The sequence below is a fragment of the Zonotrichia leucophrys genome, chromosome 8 (genome assembly GCF_028769735.1).
Source record: "Zonotrichia leucophrys gambelii isolate GWCS_2022_RI chromosome 8, RI_Zleu_2.0, whole genome shotgun sequence".
Taxonomy (NCBI): domain Eukaryota; kingdom Metazoa; phylum Chordata; class Aves; order Passeriformes; family Passerellidae; genus Zonotrichia; species Zonotrichia leucophrys.
The window spans coordinates 21,343,189-21,365,083 of record NC_088178.1 but is presented as its reverse complement, the minus strand read 5'-3'; the positions used below and the strand labels follow the sequence as shown (position 1 = coordinate 21,365,083).

The window sequence follows — 21,895 nt, the reverse complement described above, 5'->3', positions numbered from 1 at the left end:
TTGCATTCCCTCACTGATGACCAGTGCTGCAATTAGCCATGGCAGAGAGGGGGATCCCATCTGGTGCTGGGTATGTAGTCCACTGCAACAGCTACCACTTGGTTACCTCCCAGCAGAAAAATTTCTGGCTCTGAAAGCTTGGGTGGGCATTTTGCTCTGGGTAGAGGCATTGAGGTGTGGGAAAGAGCTGTCACATTGTTTGGATGAAGTTCTACATGACTGAGTAGGGGCAAGGCTTTAGGGTGAAACTGATCCTATTCCATATATTACTGTCCAAACACCTGAAGTGTTTGGGGTGCCACGCTTGGGGCCCCTGTGACAGGATTCACCCCTGAAAGATGCCAGAAACCTGGAGCTCTGCAAATCCTGTGTCAGTGTCTGTACTCCCACGATGCTGAGGGAGAGCTTTGCTCTGGGTGGGGTAGAGAGGGGTTTTGGGGGGAGGAAACAGGCTCTGTAATCACCAGTGTCTTGGAGAGTGATGGTGTAAGTAGAGTCAGAGAGTTCCAAGGAATCCTCACCTCCTGGGGGCCAAGGGCCAGAAACAAGGGCTGACTGAGGTTCTAGCAGTCCTTGGTACCCTGTTATCTGTGCCTGTGCCACCACCCTGGAGGAGGGTGCACCATGGTACCCTGGTACCCATGGCTGTGCCACTACCCTGGAGGAGGACAGATGTCAGTTTGATGTCACATGAAGCCTTGGCCCTGTGTGCTGCTCCTGCCGAGGGCCGGGCAGATCCTCTTGAGAAAGGAGGAACAGCCAGTCCTAATGTCAACAGAGGCCTCTTGTGCAGCGATGCTGTGTCAAGAAGAGGAATGGGTCCCTCCTCCTCCGCCCATTCATCTGGCAGCCGGGGCTGGCGTGCTGCCAAGCCAGGCTGCTTTGGAAACATTTCATTGAGGAGGCAGCTGAGCCTAGGAAAACAGAATGAAAATATACAGAGGGATCACTGTTGTTAGGCAAAATAAATGCAGGCGGCTGCATTTTTGTCCCCCAAGTCCAGCCCAGCCAGGCCCCTCTGGCTTTTCTGGGGTCAGGGTGGCTGCTGCTGCCTGGGGGTGGCAGCCATCTATCTCCATTTTGTGGGTTAGGAGCTGGGGAATGAGACCTGGAGAGGTCAACATGGCTTTGGCCAGCTTGCTGATGACCCTGGTGAAGAGGCCCAGATTCATTTTGGTGTAGTGTTGCCCAAGGAGATGGGACAGAGCAGAGAAGCAGCAGCAGGGATGAGGCAGCAGCAGGGTCTCATGGTCCCTGCATGGCCACCAGTGCAGGGGGGTTGATGGAAGTGATGCAGGGGCTGCAGAAGTGAGTCAGATTTTGGCCATGTTCATTCCCATCTCCTTCTTCATCATCAACCATGGGACCAGGCTGGGCAGGACAGAGTCCAATCCCTGTGTTTTCAAAGCCCAGTTGCTTGGCATGCCTCATCTTCTGTCTGCTGGCAGAGGGAGAGCAGAGTCATCCCAAAGCAGTCCCCAGGGACAGCGGGTGGAGGTGCCTCTCTGACTTTAGAGCAAAGCTGCATACAACAGGTTTGCCTCTCCTGTTACCTCTCTCCTTCCTCCAAAGGCCTTCAAGCCACACCATGGCCATTTGTTGACCTACAAGGGACACATCCCAGCTCTTTCCCTCCCTCCTGGTGGGTCCAGAGTGATTTGGGGACACAGAGCTGGAGCCCCAGCCCCATGGGATACCAAGGCTCTCATCCCTGCATGGCTTTCTGTGGCATCACCTCCTCTCTTTGTCTGGCCAGCACAGTCTGGTTTTGTTATTTACAGCTGACATCAGGGGGTTGAAAGAGCCCAGTGTGAGCAGAAAAAGCCCAACCCACACTCTGGGAGAGTCACATCTCACCAGGCCAGCTCATGCGTGCAGGTGCCCAGGGCTGAGACTGGATCTTGCCCTGGTCCTTGTGTTTGTAGGAGCTTTGCTGAGATTCAGGGTCCCCTCTGCCCTCCTGCCAGGAGAGGAGACAGCAAGATAATCCTTTTCTGCCTGTGAGGGGTGATTTGCTGTGTGTCTCTCCACACGCCGCTCCTGGAAACAGGTTGGCTGTGATGCTGGGTTCCCAAATCCCGCTGCTGAGAGCAGCCTGGGATGATGGCAGATGTGACAGTGATGGCACTCACTGCACCTGAGGAACCACAGCTTTGTAGAGCTGCCAAAATGCCTGACACCAGCTTCCCATCCAGCCGGACCCTGTGATCCACTCGTGCTCCAAAGCCAGGGCAGACCCCATAATAAAGGCTAACAGAAGCATTGTTTACCCCTTGCTTTTGCCATCATTTATTCATACTCTTGTAGCCTGAAAAAATGATCCCCCATTTATTTTAGCATCCCTAATTCAGGGGAAGGAACTTCAGTGGCTGAAAGGGGGAGGTGGTGGCCCAAGAGGATTGTTTTCTGCTGATTGTTTTCTGTCTCAGCCCTGAGACAGCCAGCCTGGCTGGAGTGGACATCTCTCCAATGCAGGTCTTTCTGGAGCATCTGTAACTTTCTGGAGCATCCTGTGCTTGTCGACTCCATGCTGGAGAGGTGGCTGCTCCTCCTGGAAGCCAAGGGTCTTCACCCAGCAGCTGCTCTGTGCTTAATGGCTGTCTGCACAGCAAATGCATTTGCTGGAAGGGTGCTGAAATCTTCATGGCAAGACAGAAGCTCAGCATGTTGCTAATCTTACAGGGGCTGGGGGAAGGCAGCCCTGGCAAGCCAGGGATGTAACATCATGTGTGGGGGAAAGGGAACAGCAGCTTCTGACAACCAGAAATCTCTGTCTGGGTACAAGGGGGTGTCTAGGTCTGCATCATCCCAGCCTGAGCAACCACAGGGACACACAGGCAAGTAGAGCTGTTCCTGGATTGACATGAGGGTTAGAACAGCCATCCCACACCTGATCTTGGAATCCAGCCTGTGCTTGGAGAGGAGAGATGGTACTTTCAGTCCTTGCATTTCTCTTTTGAGTACACAGACAATTGCAGTCACACCTGAAGGAGGTCTTTGAGCTTGTCAGTTCTGGAAAGTTTCATAAAATAACTGGCTGGCTAGCAAAAAGCCACTTTATTAGAGTCCCTGCTGGAAGAGGAGCACAGCAATAACTCAGCGCTAATGAATCAGTGGAGAATCCACAGGGGATTTGAACAGTTTGACAGCAAAAAGCTCCAACTCCAGTCTGTGCTTTCTTGGAGACCTTACTAGGCACTGGAAAATCTAAAAATGGTGCTAAACTCCATGGGCAACCAAATCAAGGTGTCCCTCCTCTTGCTTGCAAGGCCAAATATTTCATAAGACAACGCTCTCTGTCTCATCCTGGACATTGGATCTGTGGGGGTGCTAAGGGATAATTGTCCTGGCCAATAGATTCCTCTGCTCCCAAATGCATTAAGGCAGGGGAGCTGCAGTTACTCCCTGTGTCCTTTCCCTTCTGCATCAGCAACATAGGAAAGGCAGAAACAACCTCACTTTCAGTGAGCACTGTACAATGGAGGCTGTAGCAGGGAGCGTGGCTGCTGATAAGCCTGTCTTCAGCTGCTTTGGAGCAGCAAATCCTCTGGATGGCTGGAGCAGGAGCTTGGTGTCTGCCTGCACTCTATCCTGTTCCTTTCCCATCATTAATTGCCCATAAAGCTTCTTCTGCCCTTGTGTACCTTCTTCTGTCACCACAGGACTTCCCTGGTGCTCCCTGGGCCTTGCAAAGCTCTGCTCTCATCTCTAAAGGCTCCGCAGTGTCACTCGTGTTAGTGAGAGCACAACATTGACTGGTGGGAGTCACAGCAATGTCAAAGCAGCATGGGAGCATCCAAGAGAGGGGAGGATGCCCAGAGAAGGGCAGTCTTTCAGCTGAGGATGGAGTTTGGGCATGATGGGGAGAGAGGAGAGCAGCTACATGGAGGTGTGCAGGTGGGAGCAGCCAAGGAGGTGACATCCCCTTGGGCTGAGATGTGGCACCAGCCATCACTTACCTTGACTGCCATAAAACAAAGCACAGCTGCTGGGAAGCCCACAGAGGCATCTCCTCAGCACCTTTGTCCTTTCTCCTTTTTATAGCCCTTGAATTTAATTTCTAGAAAGATGAAAGCAGTTTTCTTACTCCACAGGACCTGCACCTTAAAGCTGGACTTCTGATTGAGCTGGCACCCAAAAAATTTCTGAAGATATTGCATTGCACTGCTGCCTGACTGTGGTCTAGGGCCCTTGGGGCTCCAGCCCCTTGGTCAGTCAATTTTCTAGCCAGGGACTCAAAATAAAATACTTCCTGGAGCCAGCAGGAGAAATCAGCACTTGATGGATAGCACCAGTGATGAGGCCAGAAGGGCTGGAGTTGGTGGGTGGCAGCACAGGCAGACCCTGACCAAACAGTCCTGAAAACAGGAGGGGAACCAGGGCTGCCAGTGGCTCAGCAAATGGCTGGGCTCAGGAAAGCGTGCAGTGAATTATTGATGTACCTGGTTCCAGGCTCTGAATGAGCAGCATCAGGGGCTGGGCTGGAGGCTGACATTTTGCATCCTTCCCCAGGGAGAAGAGGTCTGTCCATGTTCCCTGGGAGGAGGAGAGCTCTCCCCCTTGCAAAATCAAGGCAGTGATGAAAGGCACAGGGAAATATGGAGAGGGATGGGGAGCAACAAATGTTCTGAATGAAGAGAGAGAGGAAAAATAGATTGGTTTTTCTTTGAAATAGCATGTTTACCCCCCAGAGACAGGCTGGCCAGCCACTGCACCGACCTTGCTTTGATTTGAGACTGGATTATATGTTTTATGCAATGAAAAGTCAGCTTATTGGTAATGAATAACATCCCTGCTTGGTCTGAAGTCTAAACTCCTTTTATTGGCACTGTCTGGGGACGACGTAAGTAAGGACACTCAAGGTTGTCACTAGGTGAGCTCTGCAGCGACTGGTGACAGAGGGACCAGACAAGCTGGGGTGCCACGTCCCAGCTCTCATGCAGCCTCACTCTCTGCCTGAGCAGCCCTGGCAGCTGTAGGGAGACACAGCAGAAATTCTGTGACACCGGAGCCCACAGCTTTCAGCATCGAAAAAGCTTGAGATGGCTGGGCTGTTCTCTGCAGGAGGGTGCTTTGGGATGGCCCTGCGAGGTCCCTCTGTGCAGCCAGCGAGGGGCAGAGGAGGACAAAGCCCTTCTTTGTGGCCCCAGGACCTGTCACCCCAACAGTGAGCAGAGGCGATGGACAAAATGCCGTGCTTCTGTGGCAAGTGCTTCCTGTTGCAGCAAACTCTTGAAGAGAGCAAAATGGCCTTCAGGGTTAAAGAAATGGGGATGTGATTCCTGGGGAAAATCTGTGCGTAAACAAATCTGTGTGCAGCTGCTGCCCCAGGCCAGTCCCTGCCACTGCTAGCGCTCATTACTTTGAATAGGACCAACAGCAGCAAGGAACACCTCAGCCTTCAAGGAAAACCTCTTCCTGACCTTCATCGATTAGCTTGTGGCTTACTCTCTAAAATGGAGATTTCTCATTGCAGTAGCTCTGCCTGCTCTCACCACCTGCCTGAGACCTGATTCCTTCCCTCCGTGTCCTGCAGAGGAGACCTTGGGCTTGGAGGTATCTCGTGGCAGAGCAAAGGCGCATAATTATTTCCTGTTCCCTAATTGCATCGCCCTGTTATTCCAGGAAATGTACTCTTGCTCTGTCAGTAAGAATAAATAGGAGATCTCTGCAACAAGGGAGTAACCGGTAATGGTTTAGATGTGACTGAACTGCAGATAGGAAGGAATTGGTCTTGGATTCTCAAAGCACTGAGAATAATAGCAAGAAAACTGAACTCGGAGACCTGTGAGCTCTGCTCTTCCTCAGAGGTTTGTCACTTAAATTTAGACAGGACACAAAACCAGGAATGTATTTCTGGGGAAAATCTTGGAATGGTGTCCTGCTGGACACAGCAGCAAAGTGATGGCAGGGTGTAGAGGCCTGGAGAAGTGGACTTCATTGCCACAGCCCTCCCCACATCAGCCCCACGCTGTGCTGGTGCCAGGGGTGCTGCCATCACCCTTGGCTGAAAGCAGAGGATGGCGAGGGGTCAGCTCCCTGGGTTTTGGGATGCCGACTCAGGCAGTATGTGCTGAATATATTCATATGTCCCTTTAATGTAATGCCACCTGAGAGCACAAGAGAGCTCCTGGAAGCCAGCAGTACTTGTTTTTCATCGCCTCCCCCAAAGGCCGTGTGTACTAAAGGACCTGACGGTTCCTGTGCCCGAGGACCCTGCTATAATGCATGGGACGAGCATCTCCACTATAGGGCTTTAAAATAAAAAGCAAACGCTGATGTCCATAGAAGGGCAGGGTACTGCTGTCTGCTCTGCTACTCAATGTAAAACCGTAGGTGAATTACGGGTGAGGCTGGGTGTTGATTTGTGGTCAGACTGGGCGCCTGAACCGGGCACCGCCGGGCACGCAGCCGGAGCAGCGCCGATCCCGCCGGCACCCCGCGGGAGCGCTGCCCCCTCCATGGAGCACCGCCGTGCCCCTTTGTCCCGCCGGCTCAGCGCAGGCTCTGCCGCTCGGATGGCTGCCCAGCCCCTCACCCACCAGCGCCGCGGGGACCCTCAGCCGCGGGTCCTTCCTCTCCGAGCACGGGGGACACAGCGTCCCTTGCACGTCCCCCTCCCGCCTGGGGACACGGCCAGGAGGACATCGGGCGGTGCCCGGGGCCATGCCCTCACCACCCATACGGCAGCCGGGCAGGTGCCACAGGCGGCGGTGCCCCGACGGGCGGCGGGGGCGGGCGGGGGGCTGCGGAGCGTCCCGCCCCGGCGGGGCCGGCTCCCGGCCGGCGGGACCACCCCTCCCGGTCCCCGCCCTCTCCTCCTCCTCCTCGGCGTCTCTCCTCCCCTCGCCCGGCTCAGTCGGTCGCAGCCATGGCGGAGGGAGGAGAGGGAGAGGAGCTGCTCCGCCCGCCGCTGCCCGCCGGCGCCCCGGGCCCCAAGCGCTTATGCTCCCGGGCCTGCCCGGCGGGGGGCACCGGGGCCGTGCACCCCCGTCCCGGAGCCGCGGGGGCCGGCTCGGCGGGGCCGGGCGCGGGGGCCAGCGGGGCCCCTCCGGCGCTGCCCGGCTGCTGCCCCGCGGCGGCGGCGGGACCGGCGGGGGCCGCGGGGCCGGCGGCGGCGGCGGCGGGGCAGGGGGGCGCCGGCGGGGGCGGCGGGACCGGCAGCCTGCTGCAGCCCGAGTCGCTGCTGGACGCGGCGGCCAAGCGGGTGGCGGGCAGCTGGGCCTTCGAGCGGGTGGAGGGCCGCTTCCAGCGCATCCCCGAGCCCGTCCAGCGCCGCATCGTCTACTGGAGCTTCCCCCGCAGCGAGCGGCAGATCTGCATGTACTCCAGCTTCCAGCCCGGCCGCGCCGCTGCCGCCGCCTCCCCCGCCAGCGCCGCCGCGGGGGGACCCTCGGCCGCCGCCGCCCCCGCCCCGGCCGGCGAGGAGAGCCCCGCCGCCGGGCCCCCGCCGCCCGCCGCCCCCGCCGCGCCGCAGGGCGAGGGGCTGCCCTTCCGCCGCGGCATCCGCCTGCTGGAGACCGGCGCGGTGGACAACGTGCTGCAAGTCGGTGAGTGCCGGGACGGGGCCCCCGGGGGCTCGTCTGTGTCCGTCCCCGTCCCCTCCTCCCCATCCCCTCCTGCACTTAAGCCTTTTGTCTGGTGCGGTTGTGGTTTGACAGGAAAATCCTGCCCCGGGGGCAGGGACTGCCGTGCGCTCCTTCGGGAAGATGCCGGCTTGGGGTTTAAAGGGGGTGGGAGGGCGAGGGTGACCTCCCCCCGCCTCCTGGGGTGCGTCTGCCCGGGGGTCACCGGCAGCTGCCCGCGGCTTGGACGCCGTCCGTCCATCCGAGGGGGGAAATAAAGACCATCCCTCTTCGCCCCCCCTCTCCCCCCCGCCAAGTGCCCGTCGGGGGGTTGTACGGAGGGCACGCAGCCCTGCTGCCCTTCCCGACCCCTCCGCCGCTGTCCTTCTCACGCCTGAGCACCCCCACCCGCGCTCCCACGGGGGTCCTGTCCTTTCCACCGGGAGACGGGCTTATAAACATAATGCATCTCTCCAACAGCTCCGAGCGTTCTTCTTTGTCCTCTCCATCAGGGGCTTTCCCTGCTTGGAGCATCTCTAGGGGTGGCATTAGCCCCCGCTTTCCTGTTCGCAGCCCCTGCAGGGCACGTCCAGCGGGGCCGGCTCGGGGGGAGCGAGGGGAGCGGCGGGGGTGACAAGTTGGGTGGACCCGCGGGTGGCACCGGTGACCTGGCGTGAAGCGCGTGTCGGGGACGGAGGCGCACGGCCTTCTCACGCTCGTTCGGTGTCGAAGGGGCCGTGGGAATGACGATGGGAATAATGGCATCGTGTTTTCTCTCCATGGGCAGGTGGCTTTTGTGTGCGCTGGCGGAGGGGGATTGCCGGAGAGGAAATGTTCCTCTTCCCCTGTCCTTCCAGCCCCTGTCCCCGTCTGAAATCCGCATATATTTAAAGAGAAACAAATTGGGGTGTTTTACATAGAATAAGCCGCTCCTCGTTGTTATTGGAAGGGATTGAAATGCGCGTTCCCATTAAAATGACATTAGGCGAGAATTTGTTTTGCAAATGCGAAATGTAAATTCATTTTGTGCCAGGGTATGGCGTGAATGAGTGAAGGGAGGGTGGTTTTTGTTGTAAGGAATGGGTAGTTCGCTCTGTTTATTTAAAGAGCCGTTCTTCCTTTTGGGGAAAAAAAAGCTGCTTAAAAAAATAATAAAAATCCCATTTGGTGCAGTTTACATTCAGAAGAGCATTATCAAAACATTTTCCATTTGAGATGTGAGAATAGGAGGCAGCAGAAGAATTCTCCTCCCACCTCTGAGGACATGCAGTGAAAATTCCTGAAGCACAAAAGGTTTTTCTCTGAGGATATGATTATAGCCTTTTTTTTGGCGTGAATTAATATTTTGTAAGGGCTGCGTTAAGATGATTAATTATTCTGTTTAAAATACTGTGAAACTCAAAACCAAATTATTTTTTTAGAAGGAGAGGAGTAGCTCTTCAGGAACTTTAAAATTAGGGGGGAGGGAAGATAATAGCTTGCTGAGGGTGATGTTTTAATGACCTGCCCACCAAGGTGTGGATGCAGTGAGCTGGTGTGGGAATGGGAGACAGAGGTGACGGTTGCCTAAACCCAGGACTGGTTCAGTACAAAGGAATTTTATTTTAAATTCAAATTTTAAATTTATTTGTCTTTGGAACATAGCTTTGATGAGCCTTTATCCAATTCTGTGGGTGAGTGCTGGGGTCAGGTGCATGCAGGACACGAAGCAGAGCAGTCCCATCCCAAAGTGATGTCCAGTGCTGGTATCCAGCATCCCATCTGCCCCATCTCCCTGCACTTCCTGCTGCTGCTCCGGGCCAGCCAGAGAAGGGAGAGGATGGTCCTGGCTCTGGTGTTCCATGTCCCCCCTGACAAGTCCAAACCGTCTCCCCAGCTCTGAAACCAGAGCTCGCGCGCATTGTCCTCGGAGCCGTCAGCTTTTTAGATGAAGCAGCACGTTCTGGAAGCGCTCGCCGCAAAGTCGGTGGGTGATTTATCTCCTGTTTCCACAGCCCGAGAGGGGTGCGCGGGATGCTCGCCATGGGAATTTGCCTTTGGAGCTGGCGGGGGGGAGGTTTGGGTCTTGGCTGTAGTGTGGCTCTTCTTCACATGGCAGTGGGTGCATGACGCAGGGTCAGACACCTCTGTTTTTGTCCCAGGAGCAGCCACGTCACAGCCTTGCAGCCCTGAGCTGGAGGAGGAAAATTTACATCAAACAAAAGGCTGTGAAGGGCTGTGTGTTTATAGACGGGATGCAAGGCTGAGATGTCCTCCGCCAACTTTCCACATCCATCCTGTGGATGCCTCTGGAAGGTGAGGTGGAAGAGCTCCAGCCACCAGAGACACAAACACTTTGTGGCTGTGTGTGTTTGCAATTAAGATAGGAACTTGGGAACCATTATGTCTTGGGAAAAAATAAAAACTCCAACCCTGGCTTCCTTGATGCTCTCCAGCAGTAAATCAAAACTACTGTTCCCCTCTAAGGATCCCTTTAACGGACACCACCGGCTCCCGGTGCCATGACCTGAGGTTTGCACAGTTGAGATTTTCTGTTAATAAAGATCAGATGTTTATACAGTTGTGTTTCTGACTCAGACCTGTGAAAAAAATAGGGACAGTACAGATGTGAAATTCCTTCTCTGTGTGGTTGGAAAAATCCTTTTGAAAAATTGAAAGACAAAATCCAGGAGGAATGACCTTCTGGCAATGGAGGATAGTGTGGAACGGTGAGGGTTGTGCTTATGGGCACAAAGTGCTTCAGGCTCTGGCTCCTTCGTGCTTATAAAGCTGGCAGGTCTGAAAAAAAATATATGTGCCACATTATCAACCAATAATTCCTTCATGCTTAGTAAAACTTAAACGAGGCTTAAACCCTGATCTCACTGGAGTCATTAAATTGATTTTTTTTTTCCCCTGCTCAAAGAAAGATCTTGGATGTTGAACACAGGCATCTTTGTCTTCTTAAAAACTGCTTTATTATTATGTGTACAGATCCCGTCTTTGTGTGTGTGTGGTGTGTGGGTTTTTTTTCTTTTAATTTTTAGACAAATGACAAAAGCATGCAGGAAAGGAATGCAGAAATGCCAGGCTTAATATAAAGCATGCAACTGCACTGCATGCCGGGAATCCTAAAGGATACAAAACCTTTAACGACAGCGGTTAATTTTTAACAAGTTCACTTGCATAAATATTTATGAACAAAAGTTTTTACACTATTATCTCTTGGGTTTTTGGAGAGAGAAAAGACCTTTGGTGGATTTTGACAGTAAGCTGTGATCTGGCAGAAGAAATTCATGTTTCTCGCCTGTGCTCCCCAGTATGGTATAATATGGTTTGCCCTCGAGTGGTCTTGGATTCTGATGGGTGGGCAAGTGTCCTGGGTAGTTTTAGGGGGGAATTCTGCTTTTTCATTGGTTTTACAATGACTTAGGGAGAGGAAGCATCGAGCTTTGTGTTGCTCTTTGGATTGTAAGCAGCCGCTTAGGAACCTACACGGTATGTGCTCCTTACCCACAGATAAGCCTTTGTGCCCCGATGGGAAGGTATGCGGTCCAGCCATAAGTACATAGGCAGAATTTACTTTTGCTGTTAGAATAACAATGAAGCAGGGCTTTAAAATGCTCTGGCTTTGTAAACACTTGGAGGGAGCCTGTTTCTTTCAAACCTGCAATTAATTCTGGATATTTTATCTGATGCTTTGCAGGTCAGTCATGAGTACCTTCCCATGTTTCCTTGTCTGGTATCTATGCTGGTCATGTAGGTACTGGCGTTTTTTTAACCTTGCTTCAACAGCCTTCTGACTGGGCAGAGGTTAAGCAAGACCTGATACCTGTAAATGATATGTGTAAATGCATTTTAATTGGAGGAGTTCAGATTTGGAAGCTTTTTATTACACTTCAGTTTTCAGCTTGTGTTTGTCTATGTTTGTAATGATGCCTGTTGAAATGTAGCTTCAGAGGTAAAAATACTGATGATTTCCAATGTGGTTGAAACCACTTCTAGCTTTTTTTTTTCCAAACTATTTTTAGGTTTTAAGCTTCTTTTTTTTCTTTACCCCTAGAAATGCTCACTTTTAGGCAAGCGTTTGGTTTCCTGCCCCTGTGACGTGGTATGGAGCAGAGTATAAATTTATATCCAGTGGTGTGTTGCTTTATAGAGCTGTTTATTTTGGGGAAAACACTTTGATGGGGCTCTCTAGGGCGAATTGTGGTTGCTTTTGTTTTGTGTAAAGATTGGTCTCCTCCTGGGTCTGGGTTTAAAGCTGTATCCGGCAGGAGCAGGTTTGGAAGGAACGCCATGGGATGTGAAAGGTTTTTTCAGGTTAAATCCTGGTGTCCTGTGTCTGAGTGCTGCTGAGGGAGTTTAATTTTTCTGTATCCTTACAGTTTTTGTGTGGGATGCTTGTTGTACAACATGTATCCAATTTGCTAATTAATTTTTACTTTGTTTTTCTTTATGGGTAGATTACTGGATCCTACCCTATGTATTAAAATACTTTAAACCACATGAAAGGACCTGGCAGAGGTTCATTAGCCCTATCATGATGGAAAGTCTTGTACATTTTAAATATACATTAAGCTCTTTAGGTTTCTAATTATCTTTTTCTTAACATATATAATTAAAACAAAGTATTATTAGGCGTTAGAACTTAGGATCTGTTTATTGCTGCTCCCTCATAGGTGAGGTGTTTCTTGAGCCTGTTCTGGACTGTATTATACAAACTGAAAAAGAAGATGATGAAAACCACCAGAGTTTCTTGCTGGTAGTGCAGGGAGAGCTGGGATGACAGCTGGAATTTTAACCTTTTATTTTAGGCAGATTTATTTATTGGCTTTTGAGTCTTTTTCAAAGAGTATAAACAGATCCTCTGAGGCTAGGATGTCTTTTGAACTAGGTGGTTAATTAAATGATACTAACTTGGAGGCCAGAGACCTGAAAAATAAAGCACAAGAAATAAAATATTTAGTGTTGGCTTCAAGAATAAATAGGTTTGAAACATTTTTCAGAGTATGAGTCCTAGTTTCTGACTTGAGCTGGCAGTAGGAGTTTGTTCTCAGCTCACCTGTGCTTTATAAAGCTTAGTCTTGAGCTTCCAAGTTGCGTGTCATTCACAGCAGATTTTCATTTTGCTCACATCTAGGGAGAATATTTTAGGAAATATTTAACTGTGCTAAAACTGCAATAACATAAACCACATGTGCCTGCTTGCTTTGTTTTTGAAGCTTTGTGTGAGGGAATGTGCTTTGCTGTTATTTGACGCTCGCTTTGATGTTAGATGTTTTATGATTAGTCCCTCAAACCTCAGATAGGACTTTTGGAAAACTTAAATGAGCTTGTCTGTCTGATAGCTCTGTAAAGTCACATTCAGCTGTGAATTGTCTTGTGGTGTGTCAGCTTTTAATTTTCTTTGAAAAGAAAAAAGTTTTAAAAAAATAGTCTTGGTAATATTAAGATGGAAGAGTTTGAGGGCTTTCTTCTGTGGCTGGGAGGTTTCTCCCAGGGGTGTGAGGCTTTGACTTTGTTCTTCTGGCCATTCTCTGAGGAGCCAAACTTGTGTGTAGCATCCTGGGTGAGGTGGTGGGGAAGGATCCTTTGCTTTTCAGGGCTTGTTTCTGCTGGTGGGGCAGTGGAAGACACCTGGACAGGTGGGTACTGGGATGGCCTCCTGGCTTTGCTCAGCAGGAGTCAGGTGATGGTTGAACCTGCTTCTCTGTCAATCTTTTCATCTGTGCCTGGTCCCAGTGACTTCATTTTGCAAGTAGGTGGAGGTGTGGAATATCTTGAAGGTGTTAAAAATGAACTTGTGGTATGTCCTACTGTATGTTGGATGCTGTCTTGAACAGGTTGTGTTATGGCATTGTCATAGTCCTGGTCTTCTGGGGATGAGAGGAGGGGAGGAAAGTGACTTCTCTGGGTAACTGGTTCCTGCCTCTGCTGAGCTTTCGCTTTCTCTGGCATCAGCATCAATAGAAATTGATCTGTTTTCCAATGAAAACAAAAACTGAAAGACACCAAACCTTGGCTGTGCTCATGAGTGCAATAGGACAAATCTAGCATCTGGAGCCAGGCTGTGAGATGGCAGTGGGGAGCTCTCCCTGTCTGCCCCCAGAGCTGCCAAGGCCCTGGGGATGCTGTCCTCCACACTCAGGAGAGAAGTGCTGAGCCCATTTCATTTTTCACCTGTATTCACAAGGGATTGATACATGGGCTTGACCCCTAAGTTCTTTTGTGCTTTTGCATGAGGAGTTGGGAAAGGTCCTGATAACATCTCACAGACAGGCAGAGGTCCTTCAAAACCCCTTCTTGGGGCATGTGGGTAGGAAAGCATCGTCATGGTTTTAAAATAAAATGTCCCAGAAATAAAATGCAATTTTTCAAAGGCTTTTTTCTTTTCTTTTAATCCTGATGTTTAAATATGAATAGATTCCACTTGGTTGGTATGGTGGGTGTGTTTTATTAAATGCTGAGGATTCACCTGTGCAACAACCACCACATTTCTCTCAAAATGGATTTTCTAGCGCTGCGTTTTAAGAGCATTTGCTTTTTTGTCTCAAGCTTACGGCTTAGGATTTTGTGCAGGATTGGGGTTAGTCCTTGTAAAATGGTGCATTTAAAGTAATGCACAAATTAATAAAACCCTGGGCTTTTACTTGTCGCATTGTAGGTGCGTGTTGCCAGGGATTTTTCTTCTCTTTTTTTTTTTTTTTTTTTTTCTCATTAAAAACAAAGGCATGAATGTGCTTAGGAAGCAGATCTGCTGGGATGCCAGCTTGGAAGGGTTGCATGCGGATATATTGGTCCAGCTTGTTGTCTGCACATGTCCTGCTGCTGTCGCCCCAGGTTAAAATGGGGCAGGGGGGGTCTGTGTCCCCCTTGCCATGCCCTGCTTGTCACTGATGCCCGTAATGAGCTGCCTGCACCTTCACCACCCAGCTCGTTTGACCGGGGCCGCTAATCATTATTGAGCTTTGCTCAGCAGGATGCAGCGTGGTATCTGCCTGGCTGCTGGCCTTGCACCTGGAGACGGTGCCAGCGTCCCCGCAGCTGCTGGAGCGGGGGATTCCCCGTGGGAACGCCGGGGGCTTCGTGTCTGGGACCTTGGCAAGGTCAGGGCAGCCTGTGCCCCTGGTCTGGGTGCTGACCAGTGGCCCTGGCCTCTGTCCTTCGATACCAGCATGTTGGTGACTGCTTTGGGACACCAGTCACAGGCGTCCCTTGTTACTGGTGCTGTGTGGTGTTTAAAGGCTGGGGTGGCAGGAGGTATTTTGTGCTGTGCCTTGTGTGGTTGCCTTGATGAAGATGAGTGCTCTGTCAAAGGAGTGGTAAAGTAACAAATAGTTCCTGAGATAAGTAAAATTTCCATTAATGAACTACAATGGCTTTGGGTGCCAAATTAAAAGAAGTGTGTCTGGAGGATGAGAAATAAATGCATTTTCTGTCTCACTCACTAATTCTCATCTCTTTTGATTTTCTTTATCATCAGAAAGACATTTTAAATTTTTTTTTAAAGTCAGTTGTGTTTATTTTGGTAACAGTTCATTGGCTGCTCTGTGTACAGAAGCTTTCTCTTGAAAGTACTGAAACTATATTAAAAGTGCTTTTGGCTGTCATCTTTTATTTTGCTTCTCCTTCGTTCTTTTCCCAAAGCTGGATCGTTGCTATATCAAATGCTCTGAAACTGTCTGGTAGCGTTTTCCCTGCGGTGCGCCATATAAACTGGAAATAAAAAGGGAAGAAATTGCAGGATTTGGATTTCTGCAGCTTTTTCCCCCTCTGTGTGTGTGTGCGTGTGTCCCATTGAAGTCTGAGCAGCTGTCCCCGTCCTCACAGCCCGCTGATGGCATGCACAGATCTGTTTCTTGTGATTAAAAGGAGAAATAATACCCCAGTGTTCAGAGAGGAGCTGGGGGGTGAGTGAGCACCCAGGGAGCAGTGGGTCTTTCCTCCTGCCTGCCCCTGCCTGCTTGGCCCAGTGAGCAAGGGAGCTGGAGCCCCTGCTCTTGTCCTTGCAGCCTTGTGGCTTTATATCCCAGCGAGGGGAGCATCCCGTGCTGTTGGTCACGGGCTGTCCTGCTGCAGCATCTGCACCCTGGGGTGGGCTCCTGCATCCTGCACCAGCGACCTGCAGAGGCCCCGTGGTTTTTATTCTATTCTGAGGGTGTCGAAACATTTCGGCGCTGCTGCAGCCGCTCGCTACTGGCATGCTTTGAAAAATGCCCAGCAAGTGTCAAGCATCTGTCTGTGAAGGGGGAGGAAATCCCCCCCCATTATTATTTTCTCCCGATTGTCCTCGCTTGGTGTGGCTTTGGCTATTATGGGTTTGTAAAATAGAACTATATATGACCTTTTATCTTACAAGAAATAGGTTAAGCCATTTTTAAAGAAAGTGGTGGAGTCAGCAGTGCTGCTAAGGAGATGCTTTCGCATGGTTGATAGGCTGTGAAGCCGCTCAATGGACTTTGGTTTCAGAGACAATATCTGTTTAAATTAATCTTTGTCAGATACATGCCACTGCAGACAATTCAAATTCCATTTGCTTTCTGATCTCATAACAAAAAAGCACCTTACACTGGTTCTTTTATCGGAAAATTAACTTTTGTCTGTGTGTCCTGGAAACAGGGGTGGCATAAAATCTAGTTAAAAGGCTCTGTTATAGGAGGATTCTGTTTCTTTGTACAAGGCAGACTTTTTTTCCCCCTTCTTTCCCCTGTGTGCATTTAAAAAGAAGACGAGTGTTTGAGATAGATTAAGGAGAATGCCAGCAGATGGACCGATTCTGTTGTTGCTGCTGGCAACCATCTAAGCAGCCATTTTGAACAATGCTGATACCGGGGTACTGATAACACAAAGATGAGGATGGGATAAATATCCAGCTAGTCCCTTTCTCCCCGCCTGCTCCTCCTCCCTCTCTTTCACGCCGCTGCTGCAGCCCTGTTATTAGAGAACCCGATTGTTTCCAGAGAAATGCTTCCTCCTCTTAGCTCGGCTGGTGGATGTCTAGCATTGCTTATCTCCTTGATTTTCCTCATGGTTGGTGGAGATGCTGGCAGATCAGCTTCTCCCAGGAGTGCCCACAGCATTGGTCATGAGTGGAATGGGATGTACATTTGGGTGTTTTGCAGTAGCAATGCTGTTTTCCCTGCCCCAGTTAAGCATGGGGTGGTTAGTCCTTCCCTTGTAAGTGGAGGCAGTTTCCTTCCATCCTTGTGCACATTTTATGTGCTGAATTACAAAGTGGGGGGCATGAGATTGAGATCTCCTGTATGCCAAAGCAATTAGCATGGGGCAATGATTGTGAATTGAGAGCATCCCCATTGCCTGGTCTCTCTATCCCTTTCTCCCACTCGTGGCATTGTCTTGCTCTTGGGTATCTGGGTCATGTTCATCTCCTGGACCTGCTGCTCTTGGAGTTTCTTAAGGTGGGTACCAGTATCTCTTTGGCCTGCTGGATTTTTGACACTGGAGTTGGTGGCCTTCTATCTGTCTGGTTTCCCAGCTCCAAGGAAATAACCCTTTAACTAATGAAGAAAATCCAGCCAAGCTTCATCTTTTCCTAGCAAACAACAAAAACGCTGGTTTGTGTTTTGCAGTTGGGCCTGGATGAGCGCAGGGCTGTTCAGGGGAACCTTTGCCCAGAGTTCAGTGTGATCCTGAATGTGGGATCTGTAGAGTAGTCGGGGATGCTGTGTAGCATTTGAATGTTCCAGGAGCTTAAGGTGGGCAGCAATAAGCTGCTGTGTTCCTCTTGCCTTGCACAAGTCTTTAGACCACGGGCTGAAACTTTCATCCAGCACCTCTTAGAACTTTGAGCGAGGCAGTGCTCTAACTGCAGCTTTTGGTCCAGTTAAAACTTCTTTGGGGTTAAAAACTGTGTGGATAAGTCTCAAATCTGTATAGAATAGAATCATGGAACATATATCTAATTATACACAGTAGATGGAACTTTACTGTAAAGCAGCAGATGTAAGGATTAAAAAAAGGAGCTGGGCAAGCATTTTATGGTTTTCCGTTTTAATTTGTCCCTTGTGTCTGGTATGTTTGAGGCAAAAGTTACTTTTTTTTTTTTTCCTGTTGGGAAGTATCTTTTCTGTATTGAGCCTCCCCCCTTTTCAACCTGCATTATTTCATCTGTAAGATGTGGACTTGTCATCTTTAAGGTACTTGCTAAAATAAGGAGCATCTGGCCTGAAAGTAGAAAAATCAGGCTATAAATTTCGCTTGGAAATGTTGTCATGGTGTGTTGGGAAGTTGTTGAGGTCAGCTGAGCTCTCTAAAGACTTGGACTGAGAAGCTGAGGGTCTCACTAGGCTGTCTTTGAGGTTAGCTGGCATCACTGACAGATGCTTTTAGTGCACTCAGAAGGCTCCAGTCCCTGTGTTGTCCCCAGTCACCTCCTTTTGTGGCTTCTGCCCTGTTGCTTCACCTTGATCAGCCTCCTGTTGCATTAGGGCATGACTTCTGGAGACCGGAAAATGGGTGAGGGAAGAAGTGCCTGTTTTAAGCAGATACCTTCTAGGAAAGGTGGTGAGTGGACAATGGAGTGTGCTCTTCTGCCCCTTTGGCTCATGATGAGGTCAGACCTCCAAAGCTCTGGCAAGTTTTGGTGGAGAGGAACTGCAAACCAGTGTGTGACAAAGCATGTTGGTGAACTTGGGTGGCGTCTAGTGTGCTGCTTCTGCTCACTTGCCACCTCTGTGGAAAATATTACTCACCCACAACGGGCACAAAGCAAGTGCTAGTGAGGGTGACCAAGAACGAGCAGTGGGGTTTTAGAGTACTTTAAAGCTATGCCCTCTGAAATGGGGCAGAGTGGAGCTTAACCCTGTTCTTTCCCTGAACCCCTGGGTGACATGGAAGGGTACATTGCCTCCCCTTTGTGGAGCTCTCTTCATCTCCTACTTCTCTCAAGCCTGACTCAGTCTGCTTTAGCTTCAAGGGACCCATCCCACTACATAACATTCAGGTTCCTTGGCTAACCCTCCTCTGATAGCAGCCAGCTTTTCTGAGATTGAGGAGTAGAGGAGTATCTTCAGTGGTTTATGAGGCTGCTGATTTCATCCTGACCGTGTTGTTGGGGGCATGTGGAAAGAGCGAGTATCTTCATCTGCATCACTGTCCACTTTGAGTCACAGCCCTCACACAGCTCAAGCATCCATTGTCTCTAAAATTCATTGCGGTGCCATGGTTTGAAAGGTTCCCATGTGCTGAGCTTTGCTTAAGCTGGAAGTTATTTGCCAGTGGCTCACAGTGGGCTGACTTCCCTGTGGGGTATCTCAGAGGCAGAAGGGAACTGGACGTGTTTTACAACTGCTGCTGTTGTAAAGGGGAAGGGTGCAGAGTGATGAAATTTTGCTCTGTTATCTTTCTGTCCATTTTTTTATAATAAAAATTTTCTGTGGCTTAGGCTCTGAAAAATCAAAACTTAGTAAAACTAGACAGGATAAAGATGAATGGGTAGTTGTTCCTAGTCATGGATCAGTTTCTCAACATTCCCTATAGAAAGGAGGGATGTGGAAGGATGACTTAAAGGGCATTGATGAACATTCCCTGTATCTGAAGGAGGCACTGCTGATGTTTTCCCTTGCCTTCCTGGTTTTTGGCTTGTTTCTGGTGGCTCCCAGTTCAGCCCAGAGCCTGTGGTGCAAACACTGTGGGAAGGCCTGATGCCCAGGAGGGTTTTTTCCCCCACCCATTCCCACACCCACACAGAGGTAGGCCACACCAAGGTTTCCTGGACTGAGGTTTGATGAACCATTAACCTAAAAATGCCCTGAGTAGGAAGAAAATGTTTCCAAGGCCTAAAAATCTTGCAACGCTTCTGAAGTGGGAATGGGAGCTGTGGTTTACCTAAGCAACTTTTTGTGCTCCTGGCTCTGCTGTGAGCTGGCTGTGCTTTGTGGGTGCAAGAGTATGTTTGGGATCTTGCTGAGATGGGAAGGCAACCCTCCAGGGCTGGATCTGCCTTCCAAGCAGATGTCGCTTTGGCGTGAGGCTCAGCAGGTTTAAGACAGGATGTCCCTTTACTCCAGAGAGCTGAAAGTATTGAAATAAGTAACAGGCTGGGAATGTCTGAATCCAGTTATGAATTCCTGGGTAAGAGGGTTTGGCAATGGCAGGATGTCTTGTGGGCAGGCTCTGTGCTGGGGGTGGGGAATGCACCTCGCTGTCCCGTGGGCTCTGCTGGGAGCCAGGTGCTGGCAGGGCAGCTTGGCTGCACCAGCCCCTTCCTCTTCAGGACGTGCCAGGTCCAGTTCCAGTGCTGAAGGAGAGCACTGCCCTCCTCATCCATTGCTGCTTCTGTTCTTCAGTGAGGGGAGGGCACCTCACTGGAAAGGTGGGGGCTGTGGTGTCAGCCAGACATGGCTGTGTGGGGCTGCGGTTGTTCAGCTGTGGCTGTGGTGTGGTGGCACAGTGAAATAGGGGTGTGGTGGCTCTGGGGGTGGCCCAGAGGATGACCTGGTGGCTGCAGTGTGTGTGGAACTGGAAGATGGGGCTGCCCAGGGAGGCGGGCACAGGGACACACAGATGGGGGGAGGTTGATTTTACTCCAGAGCTGTGTTAGTGGCTGGGACTCGGAGCCTGTCTGTCATTGAGTCCCAGTGGTCACATTCCTGAGGGCTTTCCTAGAGCTGCCTCAACAGCACGGGTGACGCTGCAGCTCAGGAAGGAGCTGTGACAGCAGGATCCTGACCCTATTTTCATAAATAGTAACAGCATCTCTAAAGGCTTCGAGGGCTTGGTTGGGAACAGAACGGCCGGGTTCCCCTGTGTCTGGCAGTGGTCAGCAGCAGATGCTTGGGGAGGAGATCAAGAAGCAGGGCTGGAGCAGAGGGATTCTTCCCTGGTGTGAGCAGCCTCTCCAGCCAAAGGGCTGCCCTAGCTCTCAGCTGCAGTGTGGATGCAGAAGGAGATGGTTTGTGACAGCAGCCCTGGCTCCGCATCTCCTGAAGCACTGGGATTATCCCTGAGTCTCCTGGGGCGTAGCATCCCTGCTGTGGGTGTCAGCATGGCCCTCCCTGGCAGGGACTGCTGGCACTGCTCTGGGAGGCAGCAGTGGTGCAGCACTGGTGGGGCTAAAGAGGCTTTTGGAGAGACTAGCACTTCTTCACCCCACTTTGATACCATCCTGGATGTGGAGGCTGAGGTTTGGGAGACAAAGCAAAGGTATTAAGAACTGTGGATTTAACAGGATGTGAGGAATATGTAGTAAAAAAACGTGCAGTAGCACCAGTCTCTATTCTTTTCCTTTCTTATTACAATCTTCTAGATGGTTTGACTTTGCTAAATATTTTAGCACTTCTCTAATTGTAGGACAAGTTAAATTCCCAGTGCTAATATTTCAACAGAGTTAGCAGTCTGGAGGCAGCTGCAGCTGTCTGAAGGGCTGCCTCATCTTGGGGTGTCTGCTGTGTGTGTCTGGCCCTCTCTGAGATGCCCAAGGTTATCCACTGAGGAACGCGTAGGGATATTTGCTGGAAAGAAGCAGAGCTCATCAGCCTCCTGGTTGTGTAGCTTGTTTGCTGTGGGTTGCAGTGGAATTCGTAGCCTGCTATGGAAGCTGCATCCAGAGGATGTCCCATGGACCGCTTTGCATGGAAGAGCTGCTGCTGGGTAGATCCTGTGGGATCTGTTTGCCTCATTGGTTTTGGGCAGCATTACTGTATTTGGAACATGCAGCACTCTCAGGAGGTTGGGTGAAAGGTTTTCCTTGGAGTTCAAGTGTTTTTTTTTTAAAGGGTAACTTGGGGTGAGAGAGAAAGAAAGAGAAGCAGCCTAATCTTGCAATTTAAATATATTTAAAGATTCCTTCTGTTTAAGTTTGCTTCCTAGCCTTGATCAGAAGGAAATGCTGTTAGCTACAGAGTGGAATAAATCGAGGGCACCCTTATCTGTGCAAGATAAATTACTATTGTTTAGGAAAGACACTCCAGGGATTGAAGAATTTAATTAAATACACAGGGATTATGAATATGCATGTAAATTAGACAATCTAGATATGACATGGCTACAACTGCAGGGAATTGTTCAAACTTAAAAGTGTAATCATTCTTTTTATCGGGATGTGGGGATGGGTAACAAATGAGAAGATTCCCTTTCCCATTTCCCTCTGCCTGGGCCGGTCTCAGGTCATTAGGCAGTGGGAATTGCCCGTCGCGGATCAGCCCTCCACAGGCCCGCAGAGATGATGCTCTGCAGCCTTTCTCCACCCTAATGAGCCACTGCAGGAGCTGAGGGAGAAATGGGGGCTGTGGTGAGGGGCTGCCACTGCCATGACCCAGATAAGGGGTTTGGGAGGGTGGGGGATGTGATTTGCCTTCTGCTGAGGCAGGGGAGGAGGTGCTGTGGGC

General features: G+C 50.5%; 1 protein-coding gene across 1 annotated transcript in view; it reads left to right on the top strand.

Moving 5' to 3' along the window:
• The first annotated feature begins 6,871 nt into the window (after positions 1-6,871).
• Positions 6,872-21,895, top strand: part of ZSWIM5 (zinc finger SWIM-type containing 5) — a 96,980-nt gene continuing 81,956 nt past the window's right edge. The window contains exon 1 of the mRNA XM_064719368.1: positions 6,872-7,550. Coding sequence (XP_064575438.1) covers positions 6,872-7,550 — 679 coding nt within the window. The remainder of the gene's footprint in view (positions 7,551-21,895) is intronic.